This window comes from Ailuropoda melanoleuca, chromosome 2 (genome assembly GCF_002007445.2).
Source record: "Ailuropoda melanoleuca isolate Jingjing chromosome 2, ASM200744v2, whole genome shotgun sequence".
NCBI classification, from domain to species: domain Eukaryota; kingdom Metazoa; phylum Chordata; class Mammalia; order Carnivora; family Ursidae; genus Ailuropoda; species Ailuropoda melanoleuca.
Window position 1 is genome coordinate 176,150,958 of NC_048219.1, and position 14,826 is coordinate 176,165,783.

The 14,826-nt window shown below is 34.3% G+C and overlaps 1 protein-coding gene across 1 annotated transcript in view; it reads left to right on the forward strand.

Annotated features, from left to right (window-relative positions):
- SPAG16 (sperm associated antigen 16) overlaps positions 1-14,826 on the forward strand; it is a 964,037-nt gene that overhangs the window by 3,858 nt on the left and 945,353 nt on the right. The window contains exons 2-4 of the mRNA XM_034655122.1: positions 7,091-7,137; positions 8,239-8,334; positions 10,640-10,758. Coding sequence (XP_034511013.1) covers positions 7,091-7,137; positions 8,239-8,334; positions 10,640-10,758 — 262 coding nt within the window. The remainder of the gene's footprint in view (positions 1-7,090; positions 7,138-8,238; positions 8,335-10,639; positions 10,759-14,826) is intronic.

Sequence of the window (14,826 nt, forward strand, 5' to 3'; positions counted from 1 at the left end):
CAGGAAAAAGAATTCTTAACCCTGCCACACCCCTTTGTAACCTACTACCTGTAAAAGTAGGCGTTATCTGTTTCTCTTCTGAAGCAGTTCAGGATATAGTTGCTTTTATGTTTTAAACTTCCACAAGGCAAGATACAAATACACAAGCACTTAGTTCCTTTCTTAGCTACCTCCAGAGCTTTTAAGAAATTTACAGAGTATATGAGTTCTCTGGAGTACTCTTCATTAGAAAGATATTTGCAACATTGTAAAATGTAAAGCTAGGTTTTAACTATGTGCTTTGTAAAGGGTCAAGTGTTTGTAAAGGTTTGTTGTCTTTTGTGAATGAATTCTGTATTAGAAATCAGTACCACTTGGGTAAGGTTATCAGTTGCGGTAGGAACTGCAGTTAGTGTGTGGCTGTAGACATTTGGGAATGCTCAGTCCAACTGGGAGATGCAGGCTGGAGTGAATTGTACTAAGAAAGCTAATACTTAGTTGATTTTGTTGCTACTTGTCAACAGACTTGTTCAAAGAAGAATAATGGATTATATGGACTCTAGGAAAGTGGACCTCCCCCCGCCCCCGAAGTATTGTTTTTGTTATATACCTCCTTTTACACTGATTCTCTGCTCCCCTAACTAGGTTTTGATTATTTTATCTTTCAAGGCATTCCAACACTAAGAATTTGGCTACTTAGATCATGAACATATGTTTCCTGGCCACTGAAAAGGTCTCCTTTGGCCCCAAAAGCAATTTCTGAGGGTTGAGTGAGTTTAAGCTAGTCCTTTGAAGCTAATTGACTCTGAATGCAGACCCAAAGTTACCTGTTTATGAAAATGCAAAATTAAAGATTCCACTAGTCACCTGAAATATGGTGATCATACTTAGATACCCCATGTAATAAGATGCATGCTTGTTTTCTTAAGTGACATCCCTAGACAGTCTTTCATTGCAATAGTAATGTTCACTGATCACTTTGTTTAATTAAAATTGAATTTTTGTCATTTAAAATTCTATTTATTATTTTTAATATTTAGTGATTTTTCCGATCTGTTATGTTACTTCTCTGGAATGTTTATAGCATTGAATGAGAAGATACTTTTAAAAGCCTTAATAATTATTATGTACTCATGGCATCTATTTCTTATTATCATTGGAAAAATGAATTTGCCCCTGGGTGCTTAGTTGCACCCTATATATATTCAAATAAAAGGATAGACAGTCTGAATGTAGAATCTAGACCAAAAAACATGTAATTAAACCCAGAGTGCTGAATTTTACCTGCATGAAAATCATAAGCTACTTGGAAAGAAAAAAATGTATTTTGTTGTGTGTCCTCTAGTCTAAGCGAACTTTAATGTGCATAGGAATCGAAGAATATGGATCTTTAAAAGACTCTAATTCAGTAAGTCACAGTCAGGGCTGAGATTCTGCATTGCTAACAAGCTCCCAGGTGCTGCAGGTGCTGCTGGTCTAAGGAATATAATTGAAGTAACAAGGCTGTAGGCAAATTTCTTAACTACTAGCCTTTATATTTTCGGATAAGAGGTATAATATGTAGAGCTCATATCTTTGGATCTCCTGGCTTAGAAGTTGGAAAAACTTAAACCACCACCCACTATGAGAACAATGAGACTTATGTTTTGAAAAAAAGTTATTTTCCAGCTTCTGAGGCAGAAGATGGCAGTGGTGTCTGGGGCAGGAGTAGTCAATAAATTTCTACTCTTGCCAAGTCTGTTGAATTGGTAGTGACTTTCTGGTGTGGTGTTAATAAGAGTTCTGAGACCTCCTGAAGACTTGGTGGGAAAGACTGCAGAAAACAAACAACAATGGGGGAAGTGGAAGCAAGTGTGCTAGTTATTTGCCATCTTTGGTATATATTATTCAGTTAACTTATGTTATTGAAACTCGCATTCCTAAGAAAGGGAACCATGACTGTGATGTTTGCTATTTATAGTACTTTTATTTCAATTTAGTGAGTAAAATGTTGATCATGGAGGATCCAGGCTCAATTTTAGATTGGCTCTGTGTACATTGGCTCTGTAGTGATGGCAAAGATTTCAAAGCAATTTCTGTCTATAGTAGCTTTGGGAAATCATGTAAAATATAATTAGCTATATGTTTCACTCCAGTTCTTTATAAAGATGCTGCTGCTGCCAGTGATCACTACCTCCAGTACACAGTGGAAGAGACCAGTGTGTGAGGAACTTTGTATGGTGCTCACATCTGAAAACTATTCATACCTTTCTGGCTGTGGTCCATTTGCCAAACCTTGTTTGTGATCCCGTCGTATCAACTGTGACCTCAAGCTCTGCTCCATTATGCCAGCTGAAATGTTTCTCTGAGGCTTCTTGCAGTTGCGTCTTCTGTAGTGCGGTGATGGATTTAGGGTTTCCTGACAGTTTCAATGTGGATGTATATTGGCCTATTTTCTGATACGACCTACAAGGTCAGTATCTGGTACAAATTCTGCTAGTGCAGTAACTACCAATTAATTTACCCATGGTGACCAAGTACTGATTCATAGTATGGAAAATCACAAGTCCTACTAAATTTTTTCCAGAGCAAGTGGAGATTTGAAGTGAGACCCTTGGCCTAAGTGTAGGCCTTGACTCTAGGATACGGAACCTGGCCTAGAAGTGGGTGGTGCTATGGGCTGTGGCTGCAGGTCAGGGAGGAAGGGGAATCACAGACTGTACCCTGGGCAAGAGCAGACTAGAAAACCAGGCACAGTTTTAAATGTCAAGTTAACCTCAAACAGGCAGAAAGGCAATAACTATATCTGAAGGAAATAGAAAGGACGGAAAAAATGAATTTTGGATATGGAGTTCAACAGTGTTCATTGAAGGAATACTAGGTAGATAATAAGGGAGTTTTGTAAGGGCTCAGAATCAGATTGGCATTAGGAAACTGATTTTAAACTAGAATTCTGCCTTACTCTGCAATGGAAAAAAAAATCACTTTGCTTCAGAACTGTGACCGCTTAATTGTATGGATGTTTCCTGGAGAATAGGATCACCTAAGAGATTAGGTTACACAAGATAGTTGTCCAGTAAAAGTTGAACGAGAGTAAAGGGTTTTTATCATTCAGGCAATTCTTGGTCAATTGCTTATTCCAATCCTGGCAACACTGCTTTCCAACCTTTTTTCACACATGGTGTTCCATCAGATCTTGCTTCACTCAGTCTTTCTGGTTGTCCCAAGGGCCAAGAGAATCAATATCTGTACAGGCCACAGTGTTCTTTTTATGAGAATCGAAGAGTGTAATTTCTCTCAGGCTTCAAAACCAGAAATTGGTGTACATCTGCTGAGAAACTCATCTGTTTTCATTGGATGGATACTGAATTGGTATCTGATTACATTCCCCTCTTTACCCTTGGCCTATAGCTCCTTTATATCTCTCCCTCCTTTAGGGACTTCATGTTGAGCTATTTAAATGATTTGATTTAGCTGTTTGTAATATAACACTTGAGAATTTGGAAAATAAGTGAGGGTTCATTACCTAGGATTCTGGTAGAAGTTGCACATTCTTTTTATGTCACTATAGAAACGTGTAGAAACTGTAGAAATAAGATATTGTAGAAAATTCCTGATCTTTTTATTCAAGAAACTTGCCTCTATCACTAATAGGTATATTATTTTTGGCAAATTTCTTAATCTCCCTGATTCATTTTTTTTCTCTTTTTAAATTTAGAAATGACTGTGTTATTCAATCTCACAGGATTGTTTTGAGAATAAATGTGATAGTGATCCATATGACAGTACTTTTTAAAAGCTTTATAAAATGATATTTTTCCATTCTTTTTGATTTTGGGGAAACAGAATATATTATTAGGGTTTGAAAACTGTTGCCTTGAGTATTTTCTGTGTACCAGTGTGGTAAGAAGTGTTGATATTTCCAAAGCTTTGAGGACAAATCACTTTTTTCTTCTATGTATTGCCGTGTTTAACAACGTATGCTTTGATGTTTCTTCCTCACATTAATCTTATCAGTTGGCTTATTTACACTTTCAAAGTCTATCCAAATGATTTTAGAATATTTACTTCTTGTAAAATTTATTATGGTATCATCAGTGATGAAGGATGACATTGCTTTTCTAGAGACTTAAAGATAAGTGATTTTTTACAAAATCAAGTTTTAGTAACTGTCATTCAGAAGAGGGCATTCTTTTTCGTGAAAAAGGGACTGATTTCCTGTAGCTGAATCTCAGGAAATTTTATCTAATTAAGTGAAAATGTGTCAGAAAAATATAAATTTAGAAAGGAGGAAGATTTAGAATGTATTTTATTAATCCAGTCATCTTAATGCGTGGGGGAACTGGGCCATGAGAGACTTATGAGACTTCTCCACAGGTACTCATCTCTTTCTAGAAAAGGAAAATAATAACAAATACTTGCATAGCATTAACTATAAGCCAGGCACCATTCTAAATGATTTGCATACATTAATTCTTTTAATACTCTTGAAACCCCTTAAACTATTATGATAACCAGCTATCAAAATGATGCTCAGTGATCTCCACATCCTTCTCCTCATGCTCCTGTGTAAGTTCCCTTATGTATTGAATAGGGTTGACTTATATAACCAATAGGATAGTGAATAAATGATGATGTGTGACTTCTGAGGCTTGGTCATGAAAGATATTTTGGCTTCCACTTTGTTTTCTTGTATTTCTTATTCTGGGGGTAGCTAGCCAGTATGTCTTGAGAATGCTTAAGAAGCTTATGGAGAGACCCACATGGGGAGGAATTGAAACCTTCAGCCAGTAATGTTAGAGCCATCTTTGAAATGGATCCTGTTGCCCCAGCTTAGCCTTCGGAAGACTGCAGCCGTGGTTGCCATCCTGACTGAGGCCCATGAGAGACCCCAAATCAAAATATACGAGCTAAGTCACTACTGAATTCTTGACCATGGATACTATGAGATAATGGATGCTTATTGTTAAGCCTTAAGTTTTGGGGAGTTGGTTATGCAGCAACAATAAAAAGTACAGCTTTTGGTACCAGAAAGTGGGATGCTAACATAAGCAATGCTTTGAAGTATTGGAGTGGCTCTAGAACTGAATATAGGACAGATGTTGGAAGTTCTTTAAGTAGGATGTTAGTGAAAGCTAAAACAGTGAACAGTGGAAGCCTCATGGTCTTTAAGAAGACTCTTGGCAAGGGATTAAAGGAGAGTGAGGCCAATGCTATTGGAAAGTGTTCCATAACAGTAGATAACTAATATAGGTAGGTACTTCAGTCCTGGTACCCAGCATGGGTAAGTTAAAAGTTACAAGATCAGCTGCAGGTACGCAGATTTTTATTTCTGTAGGAGTTTAATCTACATTAGTTTTTAATTAGTCATTTAATTAGTTATTTTAATTAGTTTAATTAGTTAATTAACTAGGGTTTTTTTTTGAGCCTAAATTACTTTTCACCATATTTTTGGGAGATGCACTCTTGTTTGACAGTGTCAGCTTCCTAAGGATTGGTCATAACTAGGCGTAAGTCTCTCCTCAAGTGGATAAAGCAAACAGTGAAGACTTATAGCTGAGTAACAAGCCTGCATAATCTATCTTTTAGAGGTTTAGAACTGTGTGCAAGATAATTGGCAAACAATTCAAGTGTTTACACAGTATAGAAAACGAACATGGAATAACGAGAGGTTTAAGTATAGCATAGTGAAACATAACTTCCGGGGCTGATTCCCAATTGTGTTAGGTCCTAGCTGTGTGACCTTGTGCCTGTGAGTCCTGATCTACAAAATGGAGATGATAATAGCTTGTAGGTGGGATGAAGATGAAATGAGTTGTCCTTAAGGACAGTGCCTGGCTTCTATTAAATACTTTGTAAGTGATATCAGTTCTTACTACAAATAGCATAAGATGTTATATACACTTTTAGCTAGCTCTTGGAGGATGATATCTCATAACCAGCAGCAAGATGAAAACTAGGCTAATCTCATCTTTGATTTTCATAGCCATTACTGTATGTTAAAGTGTTTAATTTCATACATTTTGAACTTGGCATAATCACATGTGTACATTAGGAAAAAATGTAAACCTACCAACCAACAAAATAATGTTATTGGTCTATGTTGTGATTTCTTTCAAAATTAAATGTTATCTTGAAATTTTCATTTGTAATTAAAGTAACTTGTAATTTTTGAAAATCTTACAGTGGTGCTGTTAGAATTATTTATTAGAGTCATTTCCATTGATATTTTAATGTTTATTTTTTGATAATTTATGAACTCCTCATTTATGATTACTGTATAGTTTACATTTGCTTAAAAATTAGGCTTCATTTCCTGAGAACAAAATTTAATTTTAAAATTGAGATATGTAATAAAAAAGTAGAAATTAAAGTAACTTTTATTATGAAAACATTGAAATGTGTTTTTTGCTTATATTTAAATATTGGTGTGCTTTTGAAAAATTCATAATACTTTAAATAAAGAAGTCAAAGTGCACTGTGAGTGACTTAGGAGCTCTGGGAAATGAAGTTAGTTTGAGATAGATTTAAAAAATTTACTGCCATAGTTTTCCTGTTCATCATTTTTCTTATCTCTTTCTAATTTATATTATCTTATTATACTGTGTACATTTTTGTAAGCCTTGGAATCAAATTGGAAATCATTAGATAGTAAGTAGACATATGGGAAGGTAGTTTTTCATGGGTTTGGGTTATGTAGAACAATAATTTAAAATAATAATGAAAAATATTTTGTTTTAAAATATCTATATTTGTACATTGTATGGGGAAGAGAAATTTTAAAAACAGTTGAAATTACATTTACAAACTTGGTAAGATAAATGGATCTAATACTAAATTTTAATTCAAATCAATTTTAAATAAATAATTTTTTCCAGGGCGCCTGGGTGGCACAGAGGTTAGGCGTCAGCCTTCGGCTCAGGGCGTGATCCCGGTGTTATGGGATCGAGCCCCACATCAGGCTCCTCCGCTATGAGCCTGCTTCGTCCTCTCCCACTCCCCCTGCGTGTGTTCCCTCTCTCGCTGGCTTTCTCTATCTCTGTCAAATAAATAAATAAAATCTTTAAAAAATAAATGAATAAATAAATCATTTTTCCATATATTTTGAGATCGACACTTGACAAGATTTCAGAGGTCACCATAACTGAAGCATCTGAAGATGATTATGAATATGAAGAGGTAATTTTTTCATTTTAGGTAGTCTGTTAATTCACTAGTCATTCTTATGAAATATTCATTTTATTTTATTTTATTTATTTTTTTCCTTAAGAGATGCTGGTTTTTCAACTGAATTACCTAATATCAGCTATTTAAGAGTGAAGCATGAAAGTTCTATTTGAAAGTTTGGATTGGCTAATTCATCTGGCTCTTCTGGTTTTCCTGTTAGTTGTGCTTCAAAGTTCGCTCCTTTTCCCTTGCTTTGTGGATCCTTACTACAGACTGTCATCTCTGTCCAGCAGGCATTCTCTAATATCCATTCTCCTCCTGGATGGGTTTCCCAGAGTCCCACTACTTGCTGCAGCTCAGATCTCATGCTTCCTTTCAGCTTAAGTATAATTCTGTGTAGTGTAGTTCCTGTCTCAAATCTTCCCTTTAATTCACTGTTCAGATGGAACTATCATTATTTCTGAGACTTGGTGTATAGAGTCGCTCCTAGATGGCATGCTGTAAGTACAATTGTGGAAGCAAGACCGGCAGTTTGTGACCTGGACAAGTAAAAGAACAAACAGCAGATAAACTTTTTATTACTATTATTAAAATAGAGATAATATGAATACGTGCCACATGAAATTACTGAAGGGTTCATATAAAAGGCATAGAACTGATCAGCACAAGAAACACATGCTAAGTGTTAACCATCATTAATGTTATAGAGTCAATTGCATTCTTCCAAGAGCTTAAAATCTAGGCAGTGAGTTTTATTTTATTTTTTTTTAATAAACTAGAGATTGCCAGTTGCTAGTAAGTTATGAAAAAAAAGGGCCTTACATTTTTTTTCAGCAGAGTTGTTAAACTACATTTGTCTTTGTATATAAGAGCAAATGCCCAAAAGCTGATCTCGAGTTTATCAGAGGTGACGTTGAGTGATGTTTACAAGGTAGTCAGAGAGCCTCTTGCTTGTTAGTTATCCATGTGACACAGACCTTCAGAATGACATGGTGTCTTACATAAGATGTATTTTTTTGATCAATTGTTTTGTGAGAAAAATTATTTCTGAAATGAAGTAAGGTATTTTTATATTCCTGCTTGCACTTCCTATCCTCTTTCTCTTTGATTTAGATACCAGATGACAATTTTAGCATTCCAGAAGGTGAAGAAGATCTGGCAAAAGCAATTCAGATGGTCCAAGAACAGGCTACAGATACTCAGATTTTGGTGAGAATTGAACACAACGTATTGTTTGTGTAGTTTGAACACAGTCTGTAGTTTAGCGGTGAGACTTTGTTAGTGGCTAAACTTAAGTTTTATGTACTAAATGCTGTCCTGTCACTTGTTACGCCTTTTTCTCTTCTGTGTCTTTGTCATTGCACCTTCACTTTAAGTAAGTAGTCAGATTTATTGTTTTTTGGGTTGTCATTTCCTATGTCATGGTTATTCTTGCATAACTTCACAACAAATGACACCTGTTTAATCTCACTGGGTATTAAACCAAGGATTTTTAACACTAATACACGGAATTTGGTATTGGATACAGATACTGAAATGTGTTTTGTAACACATTAAAAAATAAGAAAAAAAGTATAGTCTCTCTGTTCCTCCTTTTCCTCCTGTATTCCCAATTACTTCAACTATCATCCATCTCATTCTAAATATCATAATCAAATTTATTGCCCCAAAATGCCAAGGTAGCATTTATTACTGTGTAATGAATATTTACTCCCAGCCATATTATACCCTTATCCAGCAATTATATATAATCTTCCACCATAATGCAGACTTGAAGGCAGGGATGCTGTATTCTGTTACCGTGGCATCTTCCATATTTGATATAGGGTCCTGCACAAAATCAACATTGTTATATAATATTTTTAAAGATGACCTTAGGAGGGACGCCTGGTAGGTCAGTTGGTTAAGCGTCTGCCTTCAGCTCAGATCTTGATCCCAGGGTCCTGGGATGGAGTCCCACATTGGGCTCCTTGCTCAGTGGGGTGCCTGCTTATTCCTCTGCCTGCCTCTCTCTCTTTCTCCCCCCACCCCCAACAAATAAATAAATAAAAATCTTTAAAATAAAATAACCTTAGGGAAGATACTCCAAATTATCCTGCTTGAGTGTTAAAAATTTCATTTTAAAACCTTAGTCATTTGTCAGGAAATTTCTGTAGCCTCCCAGATTTGCTTCAACTGATCACTGTTTTGAATGTTGTAGCAGCTACTAGTAATTAAGATCAGCATTAAATTATCTGTTGAACTTTTGAGAAGAACTTTTTAGGGCAACAGAGATTCTTTCCTTACTGCATTTCTATGTAACTATTACCAGGTATGTAACATTCATCTGGTATGTAACCATTACTGTGTTAAGAAGGGGAAGAGGAAAGAAAGTCTGCTGTTGAGTTTCTATATATGAAATGGATTTGTCTAAATGATCGGCACTTACATTGGTTAGTTCTTGCCAATGAGAAGAAAATACACTCTGGTGACAATGATGTTTTGATATTTTTAAGTATCTATACATTATTTGACTTATTTTATACATTGATTTATGGTAGTTTTACGGCTGTCCTAATTTCATATCTCACTTGCTGAAATATGTCCACTTTTCTAGTTCAGGGGTCTGCAAACTTGTTGTCTGGGGTCATATAGTAAATATTTTAGATTTTGAGGGCCATAAGATGTCTGTTGCAACTCACTTCTCTTATATAGTATGAAAGCAGCCATAGACAATATGTAAACAAATGGGCATGGCTGTGTCCTAGTAAAGTTTATTTACACAGACAGGTAGCTGACCCCCTTATAGAGTTGATAGATTTAGTTTCGTTATGAAGTGGTAGGATAAGCTACTCCATAGCACATAATTTCTTCTGTATCATAGTGTTTCTAAAGCTCGTCACCAAATTTCATTATATTTCTTTTTATAATGATAATAATTGAAAGAACTAAAAGGTCCATACTTTTTTTTTCCCTTTTCTTTTAATGTGTTACATGCTGTTGAAAGGACAAGCTGACCTCCTTATTTTTCTTTAGAGAATCCAGTCACACTCTTGCCTCAGGGTCTTTGTATTTGCTGATGCTATAACTGAAACATGACCCTATCTTTCTCTTGATTTATGCTCAGATTCCACTTTATCAGGGAAATCTTCCTACATCACCCTACATATATATATAGCAGCTGAGCTCCACACTCATATCTGCCCTACATTTGACTCTCCCTCCGTTCAGTCCTCTGCTTGTTTTCTCCCAGGCACTTAGTGCCATCTGCCATATTGTATATTTTAATTTAGTTATTTATTTTCTATCTCCATCTACTTGACTATTAGATATGAAGACTGAGTCTTATCTAGTATATACATTCATTACTGCTTTCCCTAGTGATTAAAATAGTCCCTGGAATGTTACACTCAACAAAAATAGAGGAAAAAGTGAACAAATGAATGAATAAATGAACAGCTTATTTATACCAATAATCAAAGTTTAGTGATGATTTTGTATTTTCAAAATAAGTAATTGCACATTTTAATTTCAGGAACAGAAAACAGTCCTTCCTTCAAAGCAACCAATACCTGAAGTAATAGAAGACTTTCTCTGCAATTTCCTAATCAAAATGGGAATGACCAGAACTCTTGATTGCTTTCAGTCGGAATGGTAAACAATTATGTGGATAAATAGTTCTCTAGGAATACTAACATGTACACTTTTAACTGTCTTAAAGGACCTGAAGTTGCTCAGCTTATGCAAAATGGATGAAATGGATGGAAGCCTTTCCCATCCCCACCACTGGAACCACAACACACACACCTATACACACACACACACACTCTCTCTCTCTCTTCTCTCCCCCTCCCTCTCTCTTTCTCTCTCTCTCACATAATTAAGATATCAATTTAAAAGAAGTTTTTATCAAACATCCTTTCTAAATATTCAAATTTGAGGGATTTTTAAAAATCAAGAAAATGGAATATCTCCTGGGATTATATAATACAAAGCTCTTTCATGAAATACTTTTCTAATACATTCTGCATAATTATTAAGGGTAATATTTCCTGCATTAAGACATCCTATCAAGAGTACTACTTCATTTGTTTTATATCTAGTATAATGGCCTGCCTTTTTCTACTCACACAACTGATTGACTCTTTTTCTATAAATATTTCTTCATTTGAAAATAAGCAGACTTATATTTTCAAATGATGTTTAAACACAGATTTTCTTGTTATAATTGAAAATTTTAATAACTTATTGGTTATGAAAATCAGCAGGCATGCTGTCTTTATATTCCTTTACTATAGCAGTAATGTCATCAGGCATGTTTTCAGAGACCCAACATTCTTTAATGAAATATTATTAAATAATTGGATATAAAAATATGTTTGAGCCATTTTAAAAGCCATTCCATATCATGGAAAGGAAATACTATAATGTAGAAAGATGTTTTTAGTGTTTTGGGACTAAATCCTAATTTTAAATATAAGGCGCAATTTGTAATTTCTACTAATCTGTGATGTAATTTTTATTTGCTGCTTTTTTTGGTTCTCATCTACTGAGACCATGTACATAGAAGAAATCAGTTTTATTACTTTAAATTGCATATCTAAAGTTAAAAATTTAATGGAGAGAACTGTTTTTCATTAATGCAGTTTAGGAAAAAGAGCAAGTTGGATGGTAGAAAAATAATAGTATTCCTATTAAATTTGGAAATTGCACGAATGATTTTTGTAAAAATGTCCCTAAGAAATAATTATAAATGTATGAGAAAATACATTTTTGTAAAAGTAGGTAGATGATTAATTTTCAGTACTAATGAAATGAAAAATTAATGTGGCTCAGTTCCTTTTTTCCTAAGAAGATGTGTTCGGACATGTAATACTTACATGTTTGTCCAATCCAAAGTGTGAAATGATTCCTGTTGAGAAATCTGGAACCAAGTATACTCTTAACAATTAAGTGCTTGTTATATCATATTATCCTTTTAGGTTTAGCAATTTGAATTGAGATTAAATTTCAGGAAACTATAATGGTATTAGGACTTATAGAGCCCCTATATAAGCATGCCACTTAGTGTATTACAATAATCTTAAAGTAAAATTCGTATCTCTCTTTATTATATGGGTTTAGTAATACTGTGGTTCAAATAATTGTATCCTTATCACTTATTACAAAGTGTTTGTAATAAGATTACACAGTACTGAATATTTTTATTTCACATGAAACATTTTTTACTTTGATCAGAAACCTTTACTTATTCTGCATAGTAGGACTATAGGACTATTAAATATATTTTTATCATTTTTTATTACGGAGAAAAACATTTATAGTATTCATTGCTATGAATTCATTTAATCTTACAAAAGTTGATAATAAGTTTTCCCCATTGTTAGTTTGTAAAACAAAAACCTCAAAGTAAACAAAAAACTTGGCAGTATAATTGAACTTGTTGTCTTTCAGTCTTCAAAAAGTAATTGCAGTAAGTTCTTTAAATCTAGTGTCAGCAAACAAATCTGTTTGCTCTGTTTAATAAATAAAACTTTGTTGGCACATAGCCATAACCTTACTTTTAAGTATTGTCTGTGGCTGTTTTCATGCTATAACAGCAAAGTTAGTTAGTCACGTGGAGACCATATATCCTGAAAGCTTTTTTTAAATTTTAATTTTTTGCAAATTCTAAACTATTTTCTGTCCATTCACACACACACACACACACACAGATGTGTGTACGTGTGAATGTAGTGGGAATTTTTTCTATGAACCACAAAAAAGTCTGCACTGTGGGTTAGCAGTAGCTAATGGAATTTTTGTCTTAGTTGGTGAAATATTTTCCCTAACTGTCCCTGAAAACATGGAGGAAAAATTCTCATTTGATATCTGTCATTATCTAGGTGACTGTTTTCCTAACTTTTATATCCTATGTCTTGGGTGCCATCAGGAAGGAAAAATTGCTCTTGCAATTTTTTGCTCTTACGACACTGTTGATGTGTTCACTGAAATTCTGTCACGCTATTTGTCATTTGTGACAGTGGGCATTAAACTCTTTAGACAAGTATTATGAAAGCCTTTGTACTTTCTTCCTGAAATACATGCGTATTTTCTGTCTATGTAATTCTAAGTAGTTTATGGACCTTATGGTAAATATGAAGACCATTAATGTAATTTTATTGGCAATAATTTTATTGGCAGGTCTGTTGGTAGTAAATTTTATTTCCTGTTCCTAATAGTTATATAACAATCTTTTGTCCCATCTGAACACTTTTCAGTCTTACTCCAGTGTGAGTGTATAAAGAGGAAGAAATGAAAAGGCCAGGATATTTCCTTACACACACACACACACACACCTGAAACAAAACCAAAAAATCTTATGTAGGAAATACTGGTTTTACTGAGAAATGTATTAATGTATTTCTGGAGTTTGTAGATTAAGATTCCTAATTATCTAATAGTATTAGAATAGTTTTAGTGAGTTTAAAGTCATCTTTGATATTTTTACAAAGATTATAGAAATTTTTCATGATAAATTATTTTTGAATGTCCTCAGATATATATGATATAGTATGTGATGTGTTGTATTATGCTTGATTTGTATTTATTTTACCACATATTAATTTATTTACATAGCATTTAATTTAGACGACTACATATCACTTTTTTTCTTTCAAAATAATTTCTTTATTGATTTTTTTCTGTATTAAAGCAAGTTGCTGAAAACCAATTTTATGGTCAGAAAAATTTTATGGTCTTGGGGCGCCTGGGTGGCGCAGTCCTTAAGCGTCTGCCTTCGGCTCAGGGCGTGATCCCGGAGTTCTGGGATCAAGCCCCACATCAGGCTTCTCTGCTAGGAGCCTGCTTCTTCCTCTCCCACTCCCCCTGCTTGTGTTCCCTCTCTCGCTGGCTGTCTCTCTCTGTCAAATAAATAAATAAAAAATCTTAAAAAAAAAAAAAACTTTATGGTCGAATACTTTAATCAATCAATCTTCTGAGATAAGTATAAATCACATTCTAAGTATGAATATAATAGCAAATTTATGATTAAATGGTTATCTATTTGTTGTTTTATAAATTGTGGCAAATATTACTTAATATTGATTATATTTTCTTAGCCTTTTGGATATTCCACAGGCTTGTCTTGCTGTTCTTGTTTAGTATCAGATAAGATATATAACACACAACCATATGACTATTAATGTGTAATATATTAATAAAATTAAGATTTATAATATGAAAATGCTGATAATTAAACATTTTTAAACAAATGTTTAGCTCATCTATAGCAAACTTTGTAGGGATTTCTTTGTGAATAACTATTACTGAAATGTTTTTCTATGTTTATATTTTTTATTTAGCTTTATTGCTATATATAATGTATACATATAATTAAAATTATAATTATTTACAAATCTGTAAATGATTATCTGATGTTCCTTCTTAATTCACTGAGGAAATAGAAGTTCTATAACTCCTGTCTCCCTCTCTACTAACTTGCCACCTCTGTTCTCAGACCTCCTCCTTCTCATGTGTCACAGAGGCTGAACCATTCATGCTGTCATCTAAGGCCAACCCTCCAGTTGTCTACTGGAGCCCAGCTCCTCTTACCTACTCAAGGACATTGCTTTGGCAATTGTCCCCTCTCTCTCTCTGTTTTTCTGCACTCTAAGCTTTTTCCCTCTCTGCTGGATCGTTCCCATAAGCATAATGTGTGTGTGTGTGTGTGTGTGTGTGTGT